The sequence below is a fragment of the Acomys minous genome (assembly GCF_964271855.1).
Source record: "Acomys minous genome assembly, chromosome: 2".
NCBI lineage: Eukaryota > Metazoa > Chordata > Mammalia > Rodentia > Muridae > Acomys > Acomys minous.
In genome coordinates this window covers 130,904,650-130,932,457 of record NC_140484.1, presented here as the reverse complement: position 1 = coordinate 130,932,457, position 27,808 = coordinate 130,904,650, and the positions used below count along the sequence as shown (strand labels likewise).

General features: G+C 43.8%; 1 protein-coding gene across 11 annotated transcripts in view; it reads left to right on the top strand.

Annotated features, from left to right (window-relative positions):
* The first annotated feature begins 13,399 nt into the window (after positions 1–13,399).
* EMSY (EMSY transcriptional repressor, BRCA2 interacting) overlaps positions 13,400–27,808 on the top strand; it is a 76,183-nt gene continuing 61,774 nt past the window's right edge. For 2 of the 11 annotated variants that reach the window (XM_084773970.1, XM_084773967.1), the window contains exons 1-4: positions 13,402–15,516; positions 17,173–17,281; positions 25,023–25,122; positions 26,454–26,528. In XM_084773970.1, coding sequence (XP_084630096.1) covers positions 17,212–17,281; positions 25,023–25,122; positions 26,454–26,528 — 245 coding nt within the window. In that variant the 5' untranslated portion in view covers positions 13,402–15,516; positions 17,173–17,211. Of the gene's footprint in view, positions 15,517–17,172; positions 17,282–25,022; positions 25,123–26,453; positions 26,529–27,808 lie in introns of all 11 variants that reach the window. The other 9 variants (XM_084773972.1, XM_084773971.1, XM_084773968.1 and 6 more) reach the window with 8 other exon arrangements.

Sequence of the window (27,808 nt, the reverse complement as noted above, 5' to 3'; positions counted from 1 at the left end):
CCTCTGTCTTACCCTTGTTTGCTTCCCTCTGTCTTGGCAAGCTCTTCCTACTTCACCAACCTGGTTACAGCCCCCTAGACTCTGATTGCTCCTACCTGTACGCTCAGCATTGCTGGGCTAGGTCTGCAGCAGAGCCTCCCTCTGCCTAGGAACTTCCTGCGCAGTTTCATTGACTCAAATCAGATGCTTCTGGTGTGTGCCCCGCCCTCTGTAAGGTCAGGTGCTCATCATGCGTTCTCTGCTCCTAGGTTACTCTGACTCTACTTCCCCAACACACCCTGGGCTCATCCTTAGTGCCTGTCATGAGTCACTTACAGTATGCTATTTGAACTCATTTGAATCACCCTGGCCCCGGAACGTCTGCTGGTAACTCACCAGCTGCCCTGAGTCCCACCGCTTCAAACACTCCAGTTCCAACTCTGTCTTGTTTGTATTTCCATCTTTCCCGCCGTTTAAACGGTTTTTATTCTGTTGGCACATCCTCTACCGAAGTTTTCAGGTCAGAGACTTTGAAAGTCACTCCTCTCAGGGAATCTCAGGCAGGCCAAAGAGGAGACCACGAGTTGCAGATATGGGAAAGATGTGCTAAATGCCACAACAGAGCGACCCATGGAGGTTGTGAATGCAAGGGCTCCTCCTGATTCCCCAAAGCCCAGACAAGAGAACATATATGTGGTCACACATCTGGCTAAGTACAGAACCTGGGTTAGAACCTAGGCCGTGCTCAGTTTAGGGGTGCCCTACGCTAGTAATCCCAGCTCTCAGGAGGCTGGGACACGATCGACCTGAGTCTGAGGCCAGCCTGGGCTACATAGTGAGTGAGACCAGTCTCAAACAACATAGCAGGGCCATTTAGGGGACTCCTGATCATCAGTGGCTTTCGGCCAGCCGCCAGATATTTAGCTGTCAATCTACATATTTCTTTAGCCAGCTCCACCAACTTGTCTCTCAAAACGCCTTTCATGGAATCTGGGTACTCCTGATTTCTGCTGGGATGACTGGCTGGGGACTCCCTTGACCCAGGTTTCCCTCTACCTTCGGAGCAAGGTTTCTCAGCTACTACTACAACTGTTTGATGTCTCAATTCTTTGTTGTTGCTGAGATTTTATTTTTACTTCAATGCGTTTGTTTGAGTATTGAGTGTTCATGTGAGTGCAGGTGCCCTTAGAAGCCAGAAAAGGGTGTTGGGTCGCCTAGAGCTAGAGTGAAGGCAGTTGTGATCCATCCAACGTGGGTGCTGAGGACAAAACTTGGGCCCTCTGTGAGAGCGGCACACATCTGTAACTGTGAGCCATCTCTTCCGCCTCAAAGTCTCAAGTCTTTAGGTAAGTCCCACACATCTTAACTCATAGCTGTTCTGTGTCCACAGTTGAGTGCTATCATCTTCCCAGTGAGGAAAACAGCAGTCTGGCTTCACCAGTACCTCTGTAGCCCCAGAACCCTGAATTTAGGATTTCACAAAACGTTGGATGAGTTGGATTAAGGTTTTAGATTACCTCCAGTTCTTCATTGTTACAAAGAACACAGGGCGTGGGGGATTGGATTTATTTACTTATTTTATATTTATATCATTTTTTTTTTTTAGCATGCCACATCATGTGTGTATAAGTCAGAGTCCAATCTCTGGTGTCAGTCCACCTTCCACCTTGTTTGAGGCAGGGTCTCTCTGTTGTTTGCTCCTGTGTATGGCAGGCCAGCTGGCCCACACCATCTTTGGAGGATTCTCCTGTCTCCCTCCACTTCCACTCCTGCTGTAGGAGTATTAGGATTACAGACATGAATTCAATTACATCCTGCTTTTATGTGCATTCTGGGAATTTGAACTCAAGTCCTTGTGCTTACACAGCAAATTTACCCACTGAGCCATCTTCCTGTCCCTTATCTGTGGTTCTGTTTTTTTCCCTAAGATCAATTAAGCATAAAGATTTGAGACCTTTATGGCTTAGGTGCTGAGCTTTTAAACCCAGGACAGCTGTTATGTTGACTACATGTGTTCTTCATTGCCTGCAGTAAAACAGATTTTTTTTCCTTCTGGCTTCAGTTTTTCTCACTTTCAAGAGCTTTCTATACCTGGAGGGGGAGGATGGGCAGGGAGAAAGAGAGAAAAGAAAACTCCATTCTTGTGCATTTTTATCCAAGGAATGTATTTCACTCTGTAATCAGATCAGCAGAAAAAGATGTATCAGGTTACCCTTTTGGGAATAAAAATGTCCTCATGGGAATCATGGGAATGTGCTCTGGTCTGGCCAGGCTGGAAGTGGAAGAAACAAAGACATCTGGAAATAGTGGCTCTGAGTATTTGGGCTGGATGGACAGCAATCAACTGTGAACCACTTAATTGTAGGGAAATTTCTTCCTTGCTGCTTATAGCATTCAGCACTTGTTGGGAGAATATGGGCACGTTCACTTGTCTCCTGGAAAGCAGGATTAAGTGCTATTTCGATTAAACAAGCATTCAGAGGATGCTTTTCCTAAAATAATCCCTTGAGACCTATTCAGTTTATGTAAAGGGGATGAGTTAGAGGGCCAGGCAGCCTATCAACAGTCCTAGGAGGCCTGGGGAGGACTCAGTCAGTGCTTGTTGTACAAATGTGAAGACCTAAGATCTGTCCCCAACATTACAAAGCCAGGCATGGTGGCACATATAAGTAATCCTGGCACTGGGGAGACAGAGGCAGGAGAATCTTTGGGACTTGCTGACCAGCCAGTTTGCCTCACTGAGAGACCCTGTTTCAGTTATGGTGGGGAGTGATACAGGAGGACAGGGTCAACTCTTGGCTTCCACACGCAGGTCACACACACTTAAAGACCTAGAAAAATGGGCCGGGTGTGGTGACGCACATCTTTAATCCCAACATTTGGGAGGCAGAGGCAGGCAGATCTCTGTAATTTCGAGGCCAGCCAGGTCTACAAACCGAGTGCAGGACAGCCAGGATTACAAGAGAAATCATCTAGAAAAACAAACAAACAAATAACAAATGATCTAGAAAAAAAGAACACAAGCAGTATGGAATGCCAGATGAGGTAGTTAACATAGATAAAGTTATGGAATGGAAGAAAGACACAACAGGTATGAAGGGTGGACAGGTCACAGGGACTGCCATTCACCAAGCACTAAGCTGGGTTTCACAGATCAGTGACTAGAACTCACACTTTACCACTGACAGTCTACCCTGCACCATTCCCTGAGCTAGGCATTTTACACAGTTTATCACAGGAAATACGGGAGGGAGGTGTTGTGTGACACTATTCCCAAGGAGACCTGAACAAATGTCTACTTACCTCAGATAAAGAGCAGATAACAGACCCAAAGTGAGGGTATCAAAGCACAACTTCAGGAACCATTGAGTTTTATTGGGGGTTACTTATAAGAATATGGGTGAGGGGCTACTTACAGGAACAGAAGGGACTCAAAGACAGCTCCTTCACCCATGCCCACCCCAGTGTGGCTGACAACTAAAAAAGCTGGAAACCTGGAGTGTACTGCATGACCTATAGGCAGTCAACAGGCTGGGGTGTGTTCTTTCCTGGTGGCTCGGTTGACATGAGCCTCTTCTAGGCAGCTTAGCTGGACTTCTTGGCAATTGCGCTGTTCTCTGCTTCTTCCAGGCGGCTGGGGTTGGCTGAGAGTCTATTTGGATAGAGCGCGGCCTATCAAAGTCCCTCGCAACAGTCTTTACTGCTTAGATACTCTTAGGGATGGAGAGGCTAGTGAAGCTGGTCAGTTTCAGGGACTTCCTGAAGTTATTTTGAGTTGTTACTTCCTGTCTTAATAAGCGCTGGAGGATGGAATGTTTTACTTCTCCTTAGAACATCCTGTTGTTTTACCTCTTTGTAAACATCTTGTCATAAAATACCCTATTTCATTTCCCTTTATATCCTATGTCAAGTTGCCCTCCCAGCCTGGTCTACAGAGTGAGTTCCAGGACAGCGAGAGCTGTTACACAGAGAAATCCTGTCTCAAAACAAAACAAAACACCACAAACAAACAAACAAAAATAAGTTGCCCTGGTCTACAAAGCACATCCAGGACAGTCAAGGCTGCACAGAGAAACCTTGTCTCAAACAACAACAACAACAACAACAACAACAACAACAACAACAACCATTCGGTGGCTGAGGAGACGACTAAGTGCTTAAGAACACTTGCTGTTCTTAGAGAGGACCTGAGTTTGGTTCTTAGCAACTACACTGGGTGCCTCACAACTCTCTGGAACTTCAGTTCCAGGGGAATCTGACGTCCTCCTTGACCTGTCAGTGCTGCATGCACATGGTACACACATAGACAAGCAGCTATATGCTCAACAAATTATTATTGTTGTTGTTGATATTATTTTGGAGACTTTATGTGTGTGAGAGTTTGCCCGTGTGTTTGTCTGTGTACCATGTGGCAGGCAGTGCTTGCAGAGGCCACAGGAGGGCCTCTGGAGTTAGAGCCTTTGGAACTGGAGATCCAGCCTGTTGTAAGCTGGGAACTCGGGTTCTTTGGAATAGCAGTCAGTGAGTAGGAACAGTGACCCATCTCTCCAGCCCCTCATAAAAATTTTTAAGAAGAAAGTTATTTTCAAAAGGCAGTTGAGTTGAGTGGGGTAATGGTGGCATATACCTTTAATCCTAGCACTCGGGAGGCAGAGGCAGGCATATCTTCGTGAGTTCAAGGCCAGCCTAGTCTACAAAGTTGAGCTCAGGACAGCAAAGGCTACACAGAGAAACCCTGTCTTGAAAAACAACAACAAAACCAAAACCAAAAAACCAACAACAAAACCCTCATAAAATCAAAGACAAAAACAAAAGGCAGTGAGTTGGACAACATGGAATGACTTTTTTTTAAACACGTAATTGTCAGAAACACAGACCTATCTCAGTGTCACACGAAAGAACATATACAGAAAGCAAAAGGAAGTCAGCAGGGCAATTGTTTTTGCACAAAGAGTACACCAGAGCGTAACCAGGCTAGCAAGCATGGCTGGACAGGAGGGTCACTTGGTGTTTAGTTTGATTCAGGTGGTGACTGTCTTTTTCCCTCACTGGCTAGGATCCCACCTTGAAGTCTGTCTCTCTTGATTCATTTCAAAAGAACCAGTGCAAAGGAAATGAAGGAAAGTGGGAGGGGTAGGTCACTTATTTCATGTAAAGAAAAGTTTTACATGGGGGAGGGAGGGCATTTTCATGAGTCTTAAAAGATGGGAGAGATAAAAACGCCTTGGCCTTGTCATTAAAAGTTTTACAGTGTTTGACAGAAAAGACTAATATTTATAGTGGTTCTTACACTCAAAATGATAAGGATTTGGGAAGAGGGAAGAGGTGTGTAGCCGCATGGGGGCGCAGGAAGGTGCAAGGCCTGCTATAGGAAGCTTAGGCAGGGCGCTGTGACTGCGCGATGCCGGCTGAGATTTCAACTCTCATCCATTACTGCACTGATTCACGACCCTGAACAGGATTCAGAGCACCCAAGACCTCAGGCTCCCCCTCAATCTGACTGTGATCTGGTGAATAACTGCTATTATCTCTGATTGTCTTGTGGTACCTCAGGGGGGGCTGCGTGCGTGCGTGCGTGCGTGCGTGTGTGTGCGCGCGCGCGCGCGCTCGCTTTCACATACTCATGTAAACATTATTTGGCTCATTTCCTTCTCACAACCAAGTCTCAATACACACTCCCTGGCTTTCATAAGCCCATGTTGTTATTACCTTAAGCTTTAGTGAGGCGTGGATTTGAACCACTGACCTTAAAGTGACAAGTTTAAAGCCCACGGAATCACAACAAAGCTCTTTCAAGCCACGAGAGGCCTGACCTGACCTTCACTAGCTCACTCAGGAAACAGCAATGTACTCTGGGGCTTGCCAGGGAACGGCCTTAACTGGAACTGACAAGAGAAAGGACTCTGTCTCCCAATTCTCTGCAGACTCCGCGAATTCCCAGCACCTCCTGAAAGAGACCATGCCTCCAAGCGTTCCCTCCAGCTGGCTAGAGCGGGCTTTTTCTTTTCTTTTTTCTTTTTTCATTTCATCTCTGGCAAATCATAGAAGAACGTCACAGGCAGCTGGAAACTCTCAGAGGTGAAGACAAGCTGGATAGTATGTTTGGATTTATCGGCCCCTCCCCCATGGTAGCTGATTCCCGCTTCTGACAGGGTTATTATTTCCATCCTTATGAACCACCTTGGTCCTCGCCTTGGATAATTGCAGACTATCATCAGTCCCTCACCTGAGACATTTTAGCACTTGCGTGAACCTCAAAAAATCCTCTCCCCCCAAAATGAAGTAGGGGGATCAACGTGTGAGACTATGTGTTTGTATTCTCATTTGCAATGCTCCTTGGCTGTCTGATGATCAAGCCATTAATCAGTGTCAAGTCACAGGTCTGGAGCAAAGACGGTGCTTTAGCCACTTGGGGTCCACTGTGGCTTAAACAGTTGTGTTCTTACGTCTGGTACTCTGACATCAAGGCAGAGCACAAGTCACAGACCTAGGAACTTTTAGAGCAGAGTCATCCCACCTCAAAAACCATCTAAGACTTTCATCCAAGGTGTACATCTGTCTTCTGACATTCCAAAGTGCTCCCCACATTATTCTGACCAGCACTCCTAGTGAGGACTACTAAGACTCTAACATCCCCCATTTTGCTTTTTTGAGCTTGCTCAGGTTTATGTCCTTTTGCCTCAAGAACCTGGCGATTTGAGAGCAGGAGTGTAGCTCCGTCAGTAGACTGCTTGCCTAGGATGCAGTAATGTCCTGAGTTGGCTCCCCAGTATCGCCTACACTGGGGCAGCCTGGTGGCACAAATATAAATGATATCATCACTCAGGAAGTAGAGGCAGGAAGATCCGTGGTTCAAGGTCATCTTCGCCTATGTAGCCAGGTCAAAGCTAGACGGGCTAAATGAGACCCCATTCCAAAATCAAGACAAAATGAAACCATAAGACTGTAAGGCAGGGATGGTGGCTCAAGTCTGCAGTCTCAGTACTTAAAAGCAGGAGGGTTGGGAGTCCAAGATTATTATTCTCAGTTACATATTTAGTTTGAGGGCTAGGCTTGTAGGACTGGAACTATGTAGACCAGGCTGGCCTCGAACTCAAGAGATCCACATGCCCCGGCCTCCCGAGTGCTGGGGTTAAAGGGGTGAGCTACTATGTATGGCCTCAACACAACTGTCTGTGGCTACTCCATTATGTGGCTTGTTTCCATAGTAACCCCTTCTCTTTGAACTCTTCTTCTGCACACAGACCATTTGGTTTTTAAATTTAATATCCATCATACTGATACAGTAAGAAAAGCCTGTGTTTTAAGAGTTGGAACGGAGTTTAAATTTGGGTGTGACTGTTAACAATTTGTACTTTCCAACTATGGCTAATACTCCTGGCCAAGTCCTCCTCACATTGCAGACTCATGAGTGAAGATAAATCTTAATTGTTTTTCACCAGAAATTTTTGTGGTGATGCTATGTAGTGGTTGATCAGCAGGTCAAATTTTGGGACCCAAAGCAGTATGCTCTACCAAAATTTAAAGTGTGGTTTGGGGACTGGTGTTAGTGCTAGCCTAACAGGCTTCACAGGGACTGTCAGCAGAGGCCTGCGGTCTCTAGAGAAAGCCATGGGTGAGGGCATAAAGGAAACGAGGAAAATCCTACTGGAGGCGGGAGGAATGTGGATCTTAAATACATAGCAGAAGAGATCTTAGTGGTACTGTAACCAGGGATGACAGGGAAATTGAAAAGGTACCTAATAAGCTTCTAATCTATTTTATGTTTTCCAAGTCATGTTAGAAGTGCTACCTGGCTTCTTGAGAAAGCAGAGAACAGCCCAGAGACCAGGGCCAGCTAATTTTTAGAATAAAGAGTTTTTGGGTTTGATTCTTAGTTTGTTTCAGATTCCAAATGATGTTAAAATTAAAAAACAGTTTGCAGGCAGAAATGAAAACTAGGGCTCTATCACGATAACAAAGTCTAAAGACAAAGCTGGGTGACTATAAAACCCTCTGTAAAGGCCTCAGATTCACCACGGGGTTTCAACAGACAACAGTCCCTTTAAATGTCTTAACAGTGTTCTTCAACATCTTTAAAAACAGAAGCTCGGAGTGGTGGAGCGCACCTGTATCCAAGAACTGGGAGGTAGATGCAGGTTCAGTTCAAGGTCACCTTGGTCCCATCAGCCAGCTAGAGGCTAGCCTGAATTAGATGGGACCCTTTTCTCAAATCAGTTTAAATTCTGTGAGTATTAAGCTTATTACCACGTAGCAAGTTTACAGGAAGATGATGACAGGAAGATAAAGCTTGTTGATGTGGCTTTTTTTTTTCTCTCAAGACAGGGTTTCTCTGTGTAGCCTTCGCTGTCCTGGAACTCAAGCTGTAGACCAGACCAGGCTGGCCTCAAACTCACAGAGATTTACCTGCCTCTGCCTTCCAAGTGCTGGGATTAAAGGTGCACACCACCATCACTGCCTGGCTGTTGGTGTGGCCCTTTTTTTTTTTTTAATTTTTATTTATTTATTTAATGTATGAGTGTTCTATTAGCATGTACACCTGCACACCAGAAGAGGGCACCAGATCTCACTAGAGATGGCTGTGAGCCACCATGTGGTTGCTGGGAACTGAACTCAGAACCCCTGGAAGAGCAAACCAGTGCTCTTACCCTCTGAGCCATCTGTCCAGCCTGTGTTGGTGTGACTTTTAATTCATCAAACAAAGGAGAATACAATTCTTTAGAAACTCTATACATTTAGAAAAGACTCATGTATTACAAATTTAGATGAAAACAAACGGAGAACGGTTAAGAGGAAAATAGGTTTTTGGACTCCTGAGCTTTGATGAGCAGGAAGCAAGTGAAAAATTACCTGTCATCAAAACAGTCTTTTTTTTTAAACTGGAAAAGAATGACTGGGGAAGCAGAATTCAGAAAGCCCTGAAGGGGGGGATCAGGAGCTGCGGCAGAGAATGGTGCCTCGGTCAAAAGCTGAGCTTCAATCAGAGAAATAGTTTGAGAGTGGACATGCTCAGCTAGGCTCAGATGCACAAGTCTAACCCAGCTTTCCTAGTTTGTGATTTTGGCCTGTGCCACTGGTCCTGGATCTTTTGGGACTCCCCGCCCCCTGCCCCCATTTGGAACATAAGATTATGGTGGCCGTTCTATGCCTGTTCTATCACTGACATTCAGGGAAAACAGTTTGCTACACTGGGAGTAAATGTACCCTAGGAACCTTAGCTCGACCAGATCAGGATGACAAAATTGTGGTCCTCAAGAATAAGACTGGGCTGGCAAGACGGCTTGGAGGGTAAAAACACATTCTACAAATGGCTAAGGACCTTTGTCTGGCCCCCAGAAATCAGAGTGAAGAGATTACTCCTAAAAGTTGTGCTCTGACTTGAAGATCTCCACGTGTAGGATGCCAATACACATGTGTGCAAATACGTGAGCACACCACACACACACACAGTCTGTTTACTTATTTAATTAAAAAAAAAAAAAAGAAACCAGAAACCTGGTTCTATAATGAGACTGGAAATTTTGAGCGCAGGATGTGACAAAGTGTGGGAGGAACAAGAGTTGTTTGGCAGGTAACCAGGATGTAAACAGTCATGGGCCATGGAAGTTGGTACTTTCAAAAATGGCCGCAGTAGTCACCCAGCTGCCAGCACTACGCCTGTAATCAATCAGACCACCTGAGGCTGAAACAGGACGAAGGCCCAGAGATCTCGGCCAGGCTGCCTGTGCAGTGAGTTCAGCCTGAAGATAGGAATGGACCCTCTCTTAACTTTGCCTTCCCCCCAGAGTCAGTCGCCCAACTAAGCTACTCGTGACTTTGTCAGGCACTACAAACTGAACTAAAACAAAATATTTATTGTCTCATGACACCGGAGTTCTCGATAATTCATTAAGCACTAGTGGTTAACAAGCCGAGGCGGAAATTAAGCTTGAAGACTGTCGCAGGGTGGATAGGACAGAGACGAATGGGGACGGGTGAGAACACTGAGTTTGAAATAAATGACTGCGGGGTCCAGGGTAGAAAGTAAGAACAGGAAAAGGGAGCAGAGCTGAACTGGAAGCCTGCAAACGTCACTGAAGCTAAACAGGGGGGGTGAGGGCGAAGGAGCAGGAAACTGGGATTAAAACTTGGTCACTGATTTCAACTCAACAGCTTGGTGGGATACAAGACCCAGTGACGAAAGTGAGCAGCGACGATGAAAGGCTTTTACAATGGCAGAGGTGACAATGGGGTGGAGGGGGACGGAAACTGATGACAGCGGACTGTCAAAAACCTTCCTCAGAGTGACAGAATGGATACTGCAGTTTTGCTTGATGGTGAAAGGCCCAGCGTGGGGGATCCGTCTGGAAATGTGGGAGAAAGCTAGCTTTTACCTCGTTCAAGAAAGGGTAGGCAAGACGGAAGAAAGGACTTCAAAGTGCTGGACAGTGACACAGGGCCAAGAGGTGGCAGTGTTCTAGAAGAGATTAGAATTAGAATTATGTCAGGTCCGCTTGCAAAACTTTAGGTTGTTGGTAACTAGGAGAGCTTTTTCTGACAGCAGAGGCAGGACTGTGGCATACTGGGCCAAGTGTTCTGGGGCATCTCCACAAGAAGAGGAAAAGTCCACAGAGGCGCTAAGGCCCTGTTACTCGTAAAAGCAGGAAGGCAGCTATACAGGAAGCAGAGAATCCTGAGGGGGAATGGATGCAGTTGATGAGGCAGTGGCCAGATGTCTGTTCTTTCTGAAGCTATTCTAGACTGTTCAAAGCTGCTTCTGATGCTATTTGATCGCAGGAATGTTAATTATAATCACGAATTACCTTGTTTCCTTTCTTTTCAGCGCCCCGCCCCAAGCCACTTATTTTGATATAGTATTCCACAGTTTACTTGTTTTGTTTCAGTCTCTAGAGTCCAGTTTTTAGCGTATCCCTTGGCTACATCCCAGTGGCAAACTTCTTAAAGGCAAGAATCTAAGGGCAGTGGGGAAAGAAGAGTAAGGCGAAAGCCCCGTCTTGCCATTGCTTCTTTGGACTCTTTTCTTCCTTAAATGTAGAAGTAAGCCAGGTCGGGGCTAGAGAGAGCGCTCAGCGGTTACGTGTTTACTGCTCCTGGAGAGGACCAGAACTCAGTTCCTATGCTCCCGATCTGGTAGCTTACAATCACCCGTACCTCCAGCTCCAAGGAACGCCACCCTCTCTGCTGGCCTCCGCTGGCGCTGGCACCGTACTCATGTAAACAAACCCTCACACAGACACATGCGCATAATTAAAAACACCCCTCCCCCCATTTTAGATGAACTTATTTTGTGTATGTGTATCACCTGTGTGCCTGAGGTCAGAGAGGGTGTCAGATCCCCCGGAGCTGGAGTTGTGGCTAGTTGTGAGGCACTATGTGGGTGCTGGGAATCAACCCCTGGTCCTCTGCAAGAGTAGCAAGTGCTCTAAACCACGGAGTTACCTCTCTGGCCCCATGACAGGCCTCTTACGTTGAAATCAGTTTGAATACTTAGCAGCTGCTTAGTTAAGCAAGGAATAGTTAAGGCAAGTATTCCACCTATTCCTAAGCTTTCTCCCAGACTAGGCAATTGTGATCCTTAGGGTCTAGCAGGGCAAGTCTTACTTCTCCCTTGGAAGTGAATTTATTTGAAATCATGCTTTCTTACTTTACTAATCTGTTATCTTATGCATGGTATTTAACTTGAATCTTGGTTTGTTTGTTTTTTTTTCACCCACAAAACATGGCTACTTTTGGTTGTCAACTTGACTACATCTGGAATTAACTAAAACCAAGTGGCTGGGTACACCTGTGAGGGATTTTTTTTTTCTCTTAAATTATTTGAAGTGGGCCAACTGAGCTTTAATCTGGACCACAGCTTCTGCTGGTAGACTATATAAAGGACGGGAGATGAGTGCTTGCTCACTCTGCCTAGTGTTCTTTCTGGCAAGTCTATTCCTTCCCTGGCATCACAGTCTACTTCCTCGGGGATCCCAGAGTCTCATGAAGACCAGCTGAGATATCCAGACCAAATGACTGGATTCTTGGACCTTCTGCTGGAAGATAGCCATTGCTCGATTAGTTGGACCATAGCCTATAAGCCACTCTAATAAATCTCATATATATATACATACACACACATATATATATATATTCATTCATTCTACCAGTTTTGTCCCTCTAGAGAACCATGACTAATACTAATATATTCCTATCAGGTTATTGTATGGATTAAGGCAGCTAATATATGGAACAGCAAATAGAATAGAAAAAGCCATGAATATGCTTTAGTTATTGTTTTCATTATGTGCCAGGCACAAAAGAGAATGTATCTGGTTGGTCCCTCTCCATACAGAGCTTGTCTTTCTAGCCAGAAATTTTCAAATGACCATAACTCTTATGTTTTGAGCTCTGAAACACAGTGTGGGAGGGCTGGAGAGCTGGCTCAGAGGCTGACTATTCTTCCAAAGGTCTTGAGTTCAATTTCCAGCAACCACATGGTGGCTTGCAACCATCTACAATGAGATCTGCTATCTTTGGCTCATATATAGGCAGAATACTGTATAAATAATAAATAAATAAATCTTTAAAAATAAAAATAAAAAGAAACACAGTGCGGGAACTTACTATGGGGATGTCTGTCTCATGCTAGAGGGCCTGGGAGGACCAGGGTAAGTCTCCTGAGATGTAAGGGAGAATCAGAGTTTGAGTCTGATCCTTAAGAGAGAGGACATTAGGGATATCAGGAACTACAAAGCAGTCAGAGATAGCACAAAGAGGACATCATAGCCTCTGGCTACAAAATAAACATGTGTAAGAGCTAGGTGCAGTGGCACATACTTGTGATGCCAGCACTCAGGAGGCGGTGGAGGCAGGAGGATCTCAAGTTTGTGGCTAGCCTAGGATACATAGTGAGATCTAAACAAAACTAAAAAACAAACAAAAAACACCACTAATGAAAACGGCGAGGAGGAAGGGGGAGATGTAAAGTGTTGTGTAATTGTCAGCAGCACTGTTAGCTGGAACCTTGTTGGGAACAGGACCTGGCCTGATATATCCGCAAACTACAGAGCCAAAAACATTGCATTTACCAGGACCAGCAAGTGCTCTGGCTGAGCAGTTAAGCCTGAGGACTACTCCTGGCTGAAGGGATAGACTCCAGCACCAAGCTACCTAAATTTATAACAAAGAAAAGTTCCTATTATTTGTGTGTGCATACACGCTGGAGGTCAGAGGACCGGTTTGTGAAGCCAGTTCTCCCAGTATCACATGAGTGGCTTCTGAAGATTGAATTCAAGTCACCAGGCTTGCGAGACAAGTGTCTTTACTTGTTGAACTAGCCCAAGCTGCCTACATTTTTTAAAAGTGGTTTTTCGGGACAGGGTTTCTCTGTGTAGCCTTGACTGTTCTGGACTCATTTTGTAGACCAAGGCTGGCCTCAAACTCGCAGAGATCTGCCTCCTAGAGTTCCGGGACCATAGGCTTGTGCCACCACGCCTGGCCCAAGCTGCCTACACTTAAATCCTTGCTTTACCATTTACTTATGTGGGGCCTTAGAGATGCTTAACCTGTATCAGAGGCTTATTTTTAACCAGAGATATACCTAATAATCGTTAAGGACTTACTGTGCAAATGATGGAGGACTAACTCCAACAATTTGTCACTCATATTTGACTTACTGTAAAAGTCAGGTTTTTGTTGCTGCCTTCTTTAAAAATGTATTTTCTGTGTCTGGGTGTTTTACCTGAGATGTACGTCTGTGTACAATATGAGTGCAGCACCCAAGGAACTCCTATAACTGGATTTATATAGGGCTGTGAGCCACCACGTGGGTGCTGTGACTGGAACAGCGGACAGTGCTCTTAACCACTGAGCCATTTATCTCCCCAGCTCCCTGTTGTCTTTTGAGAGAGGGCTCTACTATGCAGCCCTTGGTTCCCCAGTTCTTGAGCAACCCTGCCTTTCCATTCATGGGATGGCGAAGCTTAATTCCATCCATCTCATTGAGATGCTGCAAGGGTCAAATAAAAATCTCCCATTAAGACGATTTACCACCTTACAAGATACTCTTAAGGAACTGACCTCAAAATAGGGTTCACAGGAAGGTCAGGAGGGAAGTGTAGGAAATTTAAATTGTCCTTTTCATTTCCGGTTAGCCTACAGCTCCATTCAAGAGCACACATGGGAACTCAAATTTATGCAGTGGTTCACAATTTACAAAAGAAAAAAAAAAAAAAACCCAAACCAAACCAAACCAGTTTTTTGGCCACAGGGCCTCTTGCAGTCCAGTCTGAGTGTCAATTCATCTTCCTTCTTCCATTTCCCCAATGCTGGGATTATAAATGTAATTCATAGCGACCCACTAGGAAAAGAACTTTGTGTATTTTATATTCCCACAGGGTAGTTTTTGTCGTGTGTCCTTATCTACCATTGAGCTATATGTCCTTCCAGTGGTTACCCTAGTTTTCAAGGGAGTTCGCTAATAGAAGGATCATACTAACACTTCCGTTAGATTTGTACACTTTCACTGCATCCGATGTTACCACAGTTCTCCATTTAGAGGAAGGACACACAAAATTTGATGGAACGTACACTACTAGAAATTAACTTTGCTTTTTCGGGTTCGGAGTAATAATGTATCAGGCCCCTTTCCATCTGTAAAATAGGGGGCAAGACTTGCACAACACTGTACGGTTAAATAATAACAAAGGCCGAGGGTGAACCTACCATGTCGTTGTGCCTCAAGTAAATCCCTTCTTCCCTTAAACAGATATAGCACGACATATTGCTACCTTTCCTACTTCGCACAAGGCGAAACTCCAAGGCGAGAACGCTTGGATTCCTCTCCTCGACTCGCAACTCTCAACAGCGAGAAGTGGGTAGGGGCCACTGTGAAGTCCTCTCTCTCCGCTCTTGTAGCCTGGATACTCTTTTGAGTTGTCGTCTGGGTGGCTGAAGGACGCTGATGATTGCTCCCAAGAGTCTGAGGCACCAGATCTTAATCCTTAACCGTTCATCAGAGCCCAAGCTGTGCTCTTTCCATCCCTAACCTAACCTCGCTAGCGAAAAGGTCGAAGCTCAGCTCCAATTACCGACGCCATTTTGACTGCTACGTGTGACGCCCCACGTTTAGCTGAAAGAGCAGCTGATTGGCTGGGAAAGACCGAGGGATAGGAGCGCGAAGCTAAAGACTGGAGAATAATGTAGAAGCCAAAAGGAACTACACTCCCAGACTTCCTTGCGCTGTGACCGGCAAGCAGCCAGAGAAAGAAGACAGAGTTTGAGCGAGGACTACAACTCCCAGAAGGCTCCGCGACGTCAGCCCTTTCCTTTTAAAACGCGAAGGAAAGGGGACAGGACAAATGGAGGCTTTTGAGTCCTCGTCTCTCAAAAGGCGGGAAAGGCGAACTACACCTCCCGGCGAGCCGCGCGCGCTTGCGCCTGCGCTCTGGTATCTGTCGCCATCTTGCCCCTTCTGAGGCACCGCAAACAAACCTAATTCCTGGTGTCCCCTAGTCTTGGCGGAGGAGCCTTTTAGATGAGCCCCGAAAGGCCGGGCAGGTGGGTGTCTCTCAGGCAGGGTCCTGGGAAGAGCTGGCAGGCTATCCAGGGTACGGGAGCACTTGGCCAGGCATGGGGAGCCCGGCTTGAGCGGTCAGCCCCATCCTCCGTTGTTTCCTAACGGGATCGCGGGGCTCCCTCAAGTGGACTGAGGGGGACTCCGGCACGCCTGGCGATGGGACACCGGAGGTCGAGGTCTAGCAGCCCCGGGGTGACTCCGGGCCGTCTGGCCGTCTGTCTGCGCCCCTGCTTTTTCTCCGTTGTCCTCTCCGCTGTGGAGAGCGCGCGGCGCAGACGCTGGCCAGCGTTCCCGAGACCGGCTGCTGGCTGCGGGGGTGCGGGCTTGACATTGGGACCGGCTCTGAGCCGCGCGGGCGAGAAGCCGGGCGGGCTGCTCCTGTTGTGTTGCAGTGAGGGAGTGCGTGTTTGGAGAGGGGGCGGGGCGGGCTGCCTGCTGACACTTGTGCGGGGGACCGAGTCGCTGCGATCCGGGTCCCGGGAGCGCACTCTGGCTGCTGCCGCCCGGCTTTCTTTTGCTGTGCGGCCCCCGCCGTGGCCTTCGCTAGAGGGGATGCTTTGGGATGCCGTGACGTGGTGCCTGATTCGAGCGGTCGCCGGCCGCCTCCGACATCCTATCGGGAGGCGGAGACTGGCTTAGGGAGCGAGCGGATTCCTTTGGCTCTGCCCCTTCCTCCTCTCCACCCCCTTTCTTTATGTCACCCTGCCAGCTGGGGCGCGCCGTCCAGTTCGGCTCGCTCTGGGTTGGTTCTGAGCTTAGAGGATGATGGGAAAGTAGGGGGAAGGGGGCTCCACTTGAGGCCAAGAGTTGGAGTTAGCAACTCAGAGCCTGGAATGCAATAGAATGTTTGACTCTTAGGCTGGCTCGCTCATTCATCCACTCTACTCCTGCTAATCCTCAATTTATCAGTTTAACATGTCTAAGGAAGGTCTACTCCATGCTTAACCTGTTGAGTGTGAGCTACCGGTTCTGTGTCTTTTTGCCCTTAGACTAGGGAATTCCCAGTGCGAAATTCAAGACATCTAAAGTTTTGGTTAACCGGTAGATTCATGACTATTTTACTGTCGAAACATGAGAAAAGATTTCTTTGTTGAGTTCCATTTACCCAAATAACATGCTCTACCCTTTGCTTATTTTATTTCATAACTTGTTAATAAGGAAACTGGCAGAGGTCAAATCAGTTGTCCAAGGTTGCACAGGTGGTAGACTCTTATTTGACAAGTTATATGCCAGCCACGATGAAAGAACTTGACATGCCCTGCTTTCTAATGCTTACACAACAAACTAGGTAGGATTACTTTTTTTCTTTCATAAACATGTACACATTGGGTTGAGACGGGCCAGTTCACCAGCATGAAACAACTAGTTATGTTGAAAAGCTGGAACTGGAACCAAGAAGTGTTGGACTCGAAAACCTATCCACTTTCTTCTGTGAATACAAGCTGGACCAGTATGCTCTCAAATGGTGGTTTGATTCATTTGCCAGGAGCTGGAAAGCATGGTGATGAAGGTGGTTATGAAGTGTCCGTCCCTTCAGCCTTCCTTTGTATACCGTGGGGGGTTTGTGGGTGGATTTCCAAGCGAGTGGCCTATTGCATATACTTTGTTAATTCGATTTCTTCTTATTCTTCTGATAGGGAGGACAAGCTCTTTGGGGCTTCCAAACAGAAGCAGCAATGCCTGTTGTGTGGCCAACCCTTTTGGATCTCAGCAGGGATGAATGCAAACGGATTCTTCGAAAATTGGGTATGATTTTTGTTGTTTTTGTTCTAAGACAGGGTCTCATTGTGTAGCCTAGGTTGTCTTCAGAGTGGTGACCCCCATTCTTTTTTTTTTTTTTTTTTTTTTCTGGTGTGGGTCATGGCTGTTGATGGCTTAGCCCACTTCTTTCTCACTGTTTCCCCAGGGTCTAGAATGATTTGTACATAAGATATAGGACTTATACAAGGAGCCATGATGTACAGGAAGCCTGATGTGTATTCTCTCTCTTTTTTTAAAGATTTATTTTTTTATTATATATACCATGTTCTGCCTGCATGTGTGCCTGCCTGCCAGAAGAGGGCACCAGATCTCATTATAGATGGTTATGAGCCACCATGTGGCTGCTAGGAATTGAATTGAGGACCTCTGGCAGAGCAGACACTGCTCTTAAACTCTGAGCCATCTTTCCAGCCCTGTTGTGTGTTCTTAAAGTCAGCATCTCACCTGATACTCAAGCCCCAAAGTAGAAAATTTTTTTGTTTTGGTCCCTTTTTACATATGAAATTCAAACCTAAGGCAATACTCAAAGTAAGTCATGTAGTCAGTATTTAACTGTAGCACAGTGGTTCTCAATCTTTTAATACTGCAACCTCATGTTATGGTGACCCCCAAACATAAGAAAAATAATTTGTTTGTTTGTTTGTTTATTTTGGAGTCAGGGTTTCTCTGTGTAGCCTTGGCTACCCTGGACTCACTTTGCAGACCAGGCTGGCCTCGAACTCACACCAGCTTCTGCCTCCCGAGTGCTGGGATTAAAGGCGTGTGCCACCATGCCTACAATAAAAATTTTGTTGTTACTTCATAACTATAATTTTGTTGTTATGAATCTTAGTGTAAATATCTGTGGCGTAGATGACCCCTGTGTGGGGTTGTCTCATTTTTGGATACTGCTAACTTTTGTAGGGGTGTGTGTGTGTGTGTGTGTGTGTGTGTGTGTGTGTGTGTGTGTGAGAGAGAGAGAGAGAGAGAGAGAGAGAGAGAGAGAGAGGGAATCATATGCTTTTTCTGGATTCTAATTTAATGCAAGCTGCCTATTTCCCAGTTATATCTTTATATCTTACTGTAATTGATAAGATACACATTATATTTAAACTTGATTATCTTATGCTTCTTTTTCTCCCTTCATAGCAGCCCTTTCAACAAGCATTTAGGGAGAGGGGCAAGCCCTAATGCTAAGGCTTATGTTTTGTGTAAGGAACTAGTGTCCTCCCCATGTGTGTAGGAGGGTCTCAGCCACATGCTGTTCCTGGAAATATTGAGAAAAAGAGTTACTCTAACCATTTGAATCTTTGATTTAAAGTGAAAATTTGTGAAAGTGCTGTTGTAGCGTATAAGGGCCTTGTCTTATTTACCACTGTAGCCCAAGGCTAGTGTACTAAATAAGTGACAGGATAATCTGGAAAGGATCAGCAGTGTTTTGGTGGTGAATATTAATTAAGTAAAAAGCCTATTATTGTGGCTAACATCTGCGAATATAGTGTTTAAAGCAGTTACTTTCATACATTTGTAGGCCACTAAATCTTCCTTCAAAGGAAATCTTTGTTGTGAATTTCTATATGCAAATCAGATAGAATTGTACCTACTGTGGCCCTCCTGCTAATCACTTCCGCCCCCTTTTGTCTTTCCCTGAGGATTTCAAACCACTTACATTGTTTCACCTATTTGAAGAGGGTTCTTTGAGGGAGACAGTCTGTTAAGCTTACATGTAAACTTTGATCATTATTTTTAAGGTGCTTGGCTGTGCACATGCACTAATGTAACTTGCTGTTGCTTATAAAACTGAGCTCCACTTCTCTCAGTTAAAAAAACAATACTAGATGAACAGATCACAAAGACAAGAGAATGCACTGAGGTTTCTGGGTTTTGGGAGCCTTGAATCAAGGGTTTAGGTTTAAATATAAAGTTAGTAACCTTTAAGTCTAAATCTATCCCTAGCTTTTGTCATTAGTGATTTGAGGTGATGTATGAAAATGGTTTGATCATAAGACCCTATAAAATCATGCACATCAAAAGGTTAAAGTTTTGGTGTTCAAGAGTAAACACCCATGAAACTGTGCAAGCCATCAAGGTTGTATCTGGAAGCTACCAGGTACCAGAAAGATACTACTTTATAAAAGCAGTGTGTGCCATTGTGTGGTTGCCATGATGGGGCTAATGTGTATGCCCAGGCCAAATAGTGGGTCCAGTCTCAGCAGCCATAGCTCAAAGAGAGTGCTAACTTTTTTTGTTTTCTGTACACCATTTAAAATGTGGAGAGAAATGTTTAACCCTTGGATCTACATGTAGATTCTCAGTTTCTGAGTATATTCAGGTAAACAAGATGAGCACAGACATAGTAAACTTAGGGTCAGATTGACCTATATGTTGGGGCTCCCTTTCCAAATCTGATTGGCCATCACTGAAGAGGGTCAAATTGTTCTTAAGCTAGAAGAGGAGGTTGCACAGAGGGGAAAAAAAAAAAGATATCCCAGAAGAAATTGAAGAAATAAAGGCTTGGAGTGCAGGAAAAAAAATTCTGCATGAAAAAATTAAGTAAAAGTAAAAAATAACTAGCAATAAATGTCTGTAGTTTTAGGCAGATAATGTGGGAGATGCTTCTGTACTAAAGAAAATGATTTACCTCCTGTGGTACTGCCATCTCCAGTGGCACCTATGAAGGTGGACCCTGACAGCAATTTGACCAAAGACTTCTTCCACCCATTGGGTTACTAGCATGACTTTCAAACACTAGGTCCAAGCCCAAAGTCTAGAGAAGATGCCGTCTTTAATAATTGTTAGCTTACAGCAGTGGTTCTTACTCTTCCTAATCCTGCAACTCTTTAATATTTAAAAGTTACTCATGTTTGACCCCCGACCATAAAATTATTTTTATTGCTATTTCATAACCCTGATTTTGTTATTGTTATAAATCATAATGTGAATTTGATATGCATGATATCTGATATCCCACCCTGAAAGGGTCTCTACCCACAGGTTGAGAACCACTGGCTTAAGAGCTCAGCAGCCGGGTGCCTCACAACTTCTTGTAACTCGAGCTCCAGGGATCTCACGCCCTCTTCTGGCCTCTTTGGGCACCTGCACTTACACGGCATTGCGGTCCCCCCTTTTTAAAAAAGTGTTGTTAGATTAAAACTTTGTCCCTTGAGAAACAACTATAAATGGTTTCAGTGTGAGATGCTAAACATTTAAATTATCAGGAAATTGGGGGACCGGAGAGATGGCTCAGTGGAGCACTGAGCTTTCATTTAGAGGACCCAAGTTCCGTTTCCAGCACCCACATGGCAGCTCACAACCATCTGTAACTCTAGTTCTGGAGATCTGTGCTCTCTTCTAGCACTAGGCATGTACACTGTTTATAGACACACACCAGCAAAATATTCGTACACACTTAAATAAAAGAGAAATTGGGCTAGACATTTATGATACACTCAGGGTAACAGTAGCAGGCAATTGCTTGCTACTTTTTAGCTGCCTCTCCCTTGCCTTGTTTTTATAACTCATGACCTATAACTTAATTGACTTGGGGCTTTATGACTAAAGTTAATTAAGTGGCTGATTTGTTTAAATGGACCAGGTTTAGATAAAAGTAGTGTTGCACAGGACAGGTGTTGTACATGCCTTTAATCCCAGCATTGGGAAGGCAGAGGCAGGTGGACCTCTATGAGTACCACACCAGGTCTATAAAGTGAGTTCAGGACAGCCAGGTCTCTGTTACACAGAGAAACTCAGTTTCGAAAAACAAAACAAAACAAAAAGCCAGGCGAGGTGGTGAGGGCCTTAATCCCAGCACTCGGGAGGCAGAGGCAGGTGGATTGCTCAGTCTGCAAAAGGAGTCCAGGATAGCCAATGTTACACAAAGAAACCTTGTCTCCAAAAACCAAAAACCAAAAAAAAAAAAAAAAAAAAAAAAGTGTGGCACACCTTTAGTTTTCTGAGGCATTTTAGCCAGATGTGGTGGCACCTGCCTCTAATCTCAGCACTCAAAAAGCAGAAGCAGGTAGTTCTCTTGAGTTCAAGGCCAGCCTGGTCTACATAGAGAGTTCCAGATCAGTCAGGACTACATGGTAAGAGGCTGCTTAAAAAGAAAAAAGATGTTATATTGTAAATAAATGTTTTTAATTTTATTTATATGTGCCTATGCATACAAGGTCTGGCACACACTGTGGGGCATGTGTGGAGGTCAGGCCATAGCTTTCAGGAATCAAGGTTTTTCCTTTCACTGTGTGTGTCCTGGGAATTGAACTCTGGTCATCAGACTTGGTAGCAAGCTCTTTTACCCACAGAGACATCTTGCTTGCCACCTCTGTTTGTCATATTTCTTCAGTCAATTATGTTTTCTTTGAAATAGTGTTTTTAAGTCAGGCATGGTAGCACATGCCTGTAATCCTAGCAGTAAGGAAGCGGAGGCAAAAGGATCAGGATTTAAAGCTAGTCTGAACCACACACACAAGACTCTGTCTCAAAACCATACAATAAAACCTGAAATGGCAATAGTGTTTGTCTTTCTCAAGCCACCTTCGACCTCTGATCTCTCTGTTTCTTTTTATGGCATTGCCATTCTCTTAAGCATTTTGCAAAATCTAAAATATTACTCATTTTCTTCTGCCATTTCTACAATCAGTTACTGGGTTTTAGCAAATAACTATTTAGTTTGGGATTAAGGATTTTCTTAGTCTAATCGCTCTTTTTATATGTGAAATAAAACCTTCATAATACTTTATCTATTTATTAATCATCTAACACACACATATCATTGTGATTTTAAACAATTTAAGAATAGAGACTTTGTTTTATATCTACAAACGTTTAAATATTTTCCCTGGTACTCTATCTTATAATAATCTGTTAGTAGTTTGGTTTGAATAGTGACTGTTGACAGACAGATAATTTTAGTTCCTTTAATGTAAAACTCTTTTTTTTTTTTTTTTTTTTCGAGACAGGGTCTCTCTGTGTAGCCTTGGCTGTCCTGGACTCACTTTGTAGACCAGGCTGGCCTCGAACTCACAGTGATCCGCCTGCCTCTGCCTCCCGAGTGCTGGGATTAAAGGCGTGCAGCACCACGCCCGGCTTAATGTAAAACTCTTAAAAGTAGTTACTGTTAGCTGGGCAGTAGTGGTGCACGTTTTAATCCCAGCACTTGGGAGGCAGAGGCAGGTGGATCTCTATGAGTTTGAGGCCAGCCTGGGCTACAGAGCACGTTTCAGGACGACCAAGGCTACACAGAGAAACTGTCTTGAAAAACAAACAAAACAAAACAAAAAGTACATATTGTTACTGGAAGTGAAGTAAACATAAAGCATTTTAAGTTCTTTTGCCCTATTTTGCAGGAGTTTGTCCCCATAGCTCGTGTTTCCAAACCAGATACTGCATTTTTCATGCCTCTACCACTGTATGCAAACTCTCTTAATTTCCTGATGAGTTGTTTCACTGGTATTTTGCAGTTAAATACTTGCAGTCAGGACCTAACACTCTTCAGTGTATGTGTATTAGGATTCAAAATTGATTTGTTGAATAGAATATTTCAAATGTATTTTAATAGGGCTAAACATTTAATATAGTAAATCAGAGCTGCTTATTCCTAGTACCATTTTGTAATCTCTTCTGACTCTGATTACAGCAGAAATGTGTTTCTGGGAACCGAGTATTTGTTTCTTGCCTTTGGAGAAGCAGAGCTTTGTCTTTTGAAAGACACTCTAGCGGGCCTGCAGAGTATCCAGTACATACTCTATGCAGGGCGATCACATCAGGCTCTTCAGTGGAACTAGACATTTCTGCTTCAGTTACCGAGCCCAGTTCTCCATATAAGGCTTCCTTAAAATATTTATTTTTTGTATATGCATGGATGTTTTTGCTTGCATGTGTGTTTGTGCACGATGTGTGTGCACAGGGATTGGGGCAGCCAGAAAAGGTTGTTGGTTTCTAGGGATATGGAGTTACAGATGCCTCTGAATCACTATGTGGGTGTTGGTATTTGAACCCAGGCCTTCGGAAGAGCAGCAAGTGCTCTTAACTGTTGAGCCATCTAATCCCTAACACTCCCTTTTGGCAGAATTGTGGATACTATGAACAGAACTATTTATTGGTTATTTATTGCTTAGCTTCAAGTCTGCAGCCTTACATCTATTATTAGTTAGCCCACATCACTGAGGTTCTGTTGGGCAGAGAGCAAATATTTGTAACAATGTGAGCATGAAGATACCTCTAATATGGACGTTTATTTCCACCATTCAGTGCTTCAGTATATCTGTTTCATAGTGTTAATAGCAAAACAAACAAACAAAAACACCATTTTATTACTTTGCTTCATTTTCTTTGTTGTTGGTTTTGTCTGACCTCCCCTGAGGCTCCATTTAACCAGAAGCTAATTTGGCTGAACCTCTCCCTTTGTGACCTTTATTTCTGGGGTTCTTCACAGCTTGTCGGTTGGTGCTATGATTCCTAGAGAGCAAGGCCACCAGTACAAGTACTTAGCAAGTATCTGCATTCCATTTGCTTATGCTCCATTGGCCAAAAGTAACACAGAACCTAGAATTGGTATGGGAAGAAAGCATCTTTTGTTGGAAAGGCTTGTGGACTTTTTTTTATGTATGTTCTGACTTTTTTGTTCGTGTGTGTGTGTGTGTGCGCGCATGCGTGCGTGCGTGCGTGCGTGCGTGTGTGTTTTAACTTTAGCCTAAGTTAGCCTCAAATTTCTGATCTTCCTGCTGCCATCTTCTGAGTACTGGGATTACTGGACTGTGTTAATCATGCCTGGCTTGTCTGTCTGTATCTTTGTGTAGGTGTGTATCCATGCATGTTTGTATATTCCTTCACACACATGTGTAAAACAGAACAACTTCAAATGTTGTTTCTCAGGGATCATCCATCTAATTAAAAAAAGTTGTTTTATTTTCGAAAAGTCTGTTACCTCAAACTTATTCTGTTCAGTAAACTAGGCTGGCTTAGTGGCTGTCAAGCCTAGGGGATCCTCCTGTCTCCGCCTCCTTCAACTCTGGGATGACAACTATCTATCTATCTTCCTTTCTTCCTTCCTTTCTTGTTTTTCAAAACAGGGTTTCTTTCCCTGGCTGTCCTGGAACTCACTCTAGACCAGGCTGGTCTTGAACTTAGAGACCCTTCTGCCTCTGCCTCCAGAGTGCTGGGATTAAGGGATGTGCCACCACCTTTTGGCTTTCTCTTTTATTTTTTTAGAGTGGATTTTGGGGACCAAACTCCGGTGCTGGTGCATCTATCGCAGTTACTTTACCAACTGAGCCCCTTTTCTGTCTGTGTTTCTTTGCCTCAGTTTCTTGCTCCATATCCCAGGTTGTCCTCAAACTCTTTCTGCCTCAGTCTTGTGAGTGCTGGAATTATAGGCATCTAACACTATATCAAGACTAATTAGTCATTTTGATGGTAGATTTGTGTGTTTTATTTGTTTGGATGGAACTTTTTGTAGACTTAAAGATGTGGCTACCATCCTTGGCCGGGTTAAATGTTCTTCAGTAATATGCTCAAGATTTTCTTTCCTAGCCTTTTCTACCCCGACTTCCGTGAGACATGTATAGCAAAGCAATATAAATGATGAAAGTGACACTTGGCTCTTCGTATCCAATAACATTTTTGAAAGGCATTTTAAATTTTGCATTTGGTTGACTTTGGATTGCTTGCCCTGAAGTTTAATATCACACAGCCACATTGTTCAAAACTAAAGGCTTATCTTGATAAAATAATCTTCTTTTTCTAGAATTGGAGGCATATGCTGGAGTTATCAGTGCACTTCGGGCACAGGGGGATCTCACCAAGGAAAAGAAAGATCTTCTCGGAGAACTCTCAAAAGTCCTTAGGTAATTTGTCATGAAAGTTTTGGTGATGTGACTAGAAATCTCATTTTGTGGGGATTTACTTCTTTTCACTTACAAATTGAAGAACAGAGATTTTCAGTTTGTTAGGTACTTAGAGATTTTATTCCAGTTGTGTGATTGCTGCCATAAAATATGGGGAAACTCGGTTTTTGTTGGATGAGCCAATCAAAGGGTTTAAGGCAGATGTTTTTGGTTACCTGGAGTGGGAGGTCCTTTGACAGATGAAAGAAAGAAGAGCTGGTGGAACTGAATTTCATGATGCAGAATTGGCCTTTATTGGAGGGAAAAGAGGGGGGATGTAAGCACGATGCTTCAACATGTAAGTGGGTGCAAGTCATACAGTCAACTTCCTTAATCTCTTGACTCCTTTCCCTGCGCTAGAGTGGCGCCTGAACTCATCAGACAACTCTAGTCAAAGGGGTCCTTGGTACTTTGTCTTGATCCATTTTTATATCTTGCACTTTCTCAGAAAATGTTCTGCTTTAACTCAAGTTTGCTTTCTACATTTAAAGTCATTTTGTTCTAGTTTTAGAAGTTAAAATATGGAAGAGGCTCTTATTATGTAACTAACATTAATATCTGACTATAACTAAGTAGGTTCTTAGTCTTATGTTTTGTTATTTATGCTTCCTCATAAGTTCTGCTTTTAGTCCTTAAGTGTGTGATGCATGCTATAAATTTAGCGTCAAGGGCTAAAGATTACAAGAATGGTGTTTACTTTATTGGGTATTTATGAATATAATGGATGTAGTTTTTAAAAACTGTTTCATTTATCGCTGTTTAATATGTGCACATTTTTACCATTGGTAACAATGTAGAAAGCACCTAGGTGAAGTTGAGTCACGTTTCATTGCATGTACTCACAAGAAACACATTATCTGGCCACTCTTCCTGCTTTTATTATATTCATTGAACATAAAATTATCAGACTCTTCAGCCTTAGAGAAGACCTTAGAAGACTCTCTCTTCTAAGTGCCCAGGCCTCCTGCCAGCAGTCATGAGTTCAGTCCTTGAGCACCGGTTTCCGTGTCTGGTTAGCAGGAAGCACTGCTGATCCTACTGTGGCCTGCTTTTCCACAGATGGGAAGAATCTGCATATCAGGCTGAGTTTGTCTTCCTGCGATTTGCAGATAAATAGTCCTCAGTTACACAGAGTCAGTATGAAACCTTTCCTATGACTTTGAAACATTTGAAGATACACATTAAGCAAAGTAATCCTCAACCCCTAAAAGATGTTGACTTAAACATTAATAAAAGTGTAGAGAAGAGCTGCCTGCTTGGCAGAGTTCTATAATGGCTATTTTTTTTCATAGCATCTCAACAGAACGCCACCGTGCTGAAGTTCGGAGAGCAGTAAACGATGAACGGTTAACAACAATTGCACATAAGTAAGCCATTAGTCTACCACCCCTGATTTTTTTAAAATGGTGTAGTATAAAGTAGCTTTGAGACAGTCTTCCTTTTGTATGGTAGATCCCTGAGTCTTTTACCTTAATAATATCTCTGTACTCAGAGACCCTGCCCCTAGTGATTACTGTTTATTCTATTGGTTACTTTTCTTTTTTGTTTTGCATTTTGTTAGGGAAGCTTAAAGGTCAAATCCTATTACAAGGTAATCTCTGAGCTGGATGTGGTGGCGCACACCTTTAATCCCAGCACTCGGGAGGCAGAGGCAGGTGGATCAATGTGAGTTCGAGGCCAGCCTGGTCTACAAAATAAGTCTAGGTCAGCCAAGGCTACACAGAGAAACCTTGTCTCGAAAACCAAACACCAAACAACAAAAACGGTAATCTCTGTATAATCAAAGACCACTGGAAGCATAGCTCAATAACAAAGACACATGCCTCCCTAAACTGAAAGGTGCTTAGAGGCTTCTTGTAATGGTATTTGATATGTATATTGCTTTATAAATAGGCATTACAATTTTTATATGGCTCTAATTAAAATGTTTCGAAAAATATTTAGAAAAATATAAAATTATGTATTTTAAGGAATATAAATATAACTTAATGTACTTTAAAAAGCAAACGCATTAAAGAGATAAAGGCTTCTTATTGGGTCATCATAACTGACAGACTGGGTAGACATTAGTTATCGATAGTACATCCTGAAGAGCAGAAAGGATCAGAAAGTAATCCTTTTAGTGATAGCAGAAATGTTACATAAAATGTTCAAGTATAGTCCATTTGTTTTAATTTGTATGTTTTAATACGATAAACTAAAACTAAAGAAAAAGAACTCAGTGCATTACCGTAATGTGATGATGTAAGGCATTTGGCAGAATTTGAATTGATTACGCAGCTCTGTTGGCCTCTTGTACGTCACTGTCCCTCATTTTACTTAACACATAGAATGGGGTACTCACATCTTTAACAGTTTGGCTTGAAGGCTTGGCTGTTTGTTCTGGAAGTCTGAGATTCGTCCGTGGTAGCTATGCGTTGTAGAAACTTGGAAGTTCTCTGTAGAGATGGCAAATATTTAGTTTTCAGTGTCAGCTGAAACATTCAAATTTAATGTGTCCCTTTTTGAATTTGCCTCAGACTTTTGGATCAGAATGCTCTAAGCTGGGTCTGGATTCTAATTTGTGAGGTGGTAATAGGAACTATGTGCTAGCTAATAAAGTAGGAAATGAATTCCTTAGAAGATTCAAAGGGTGTTGTGGGGCAAT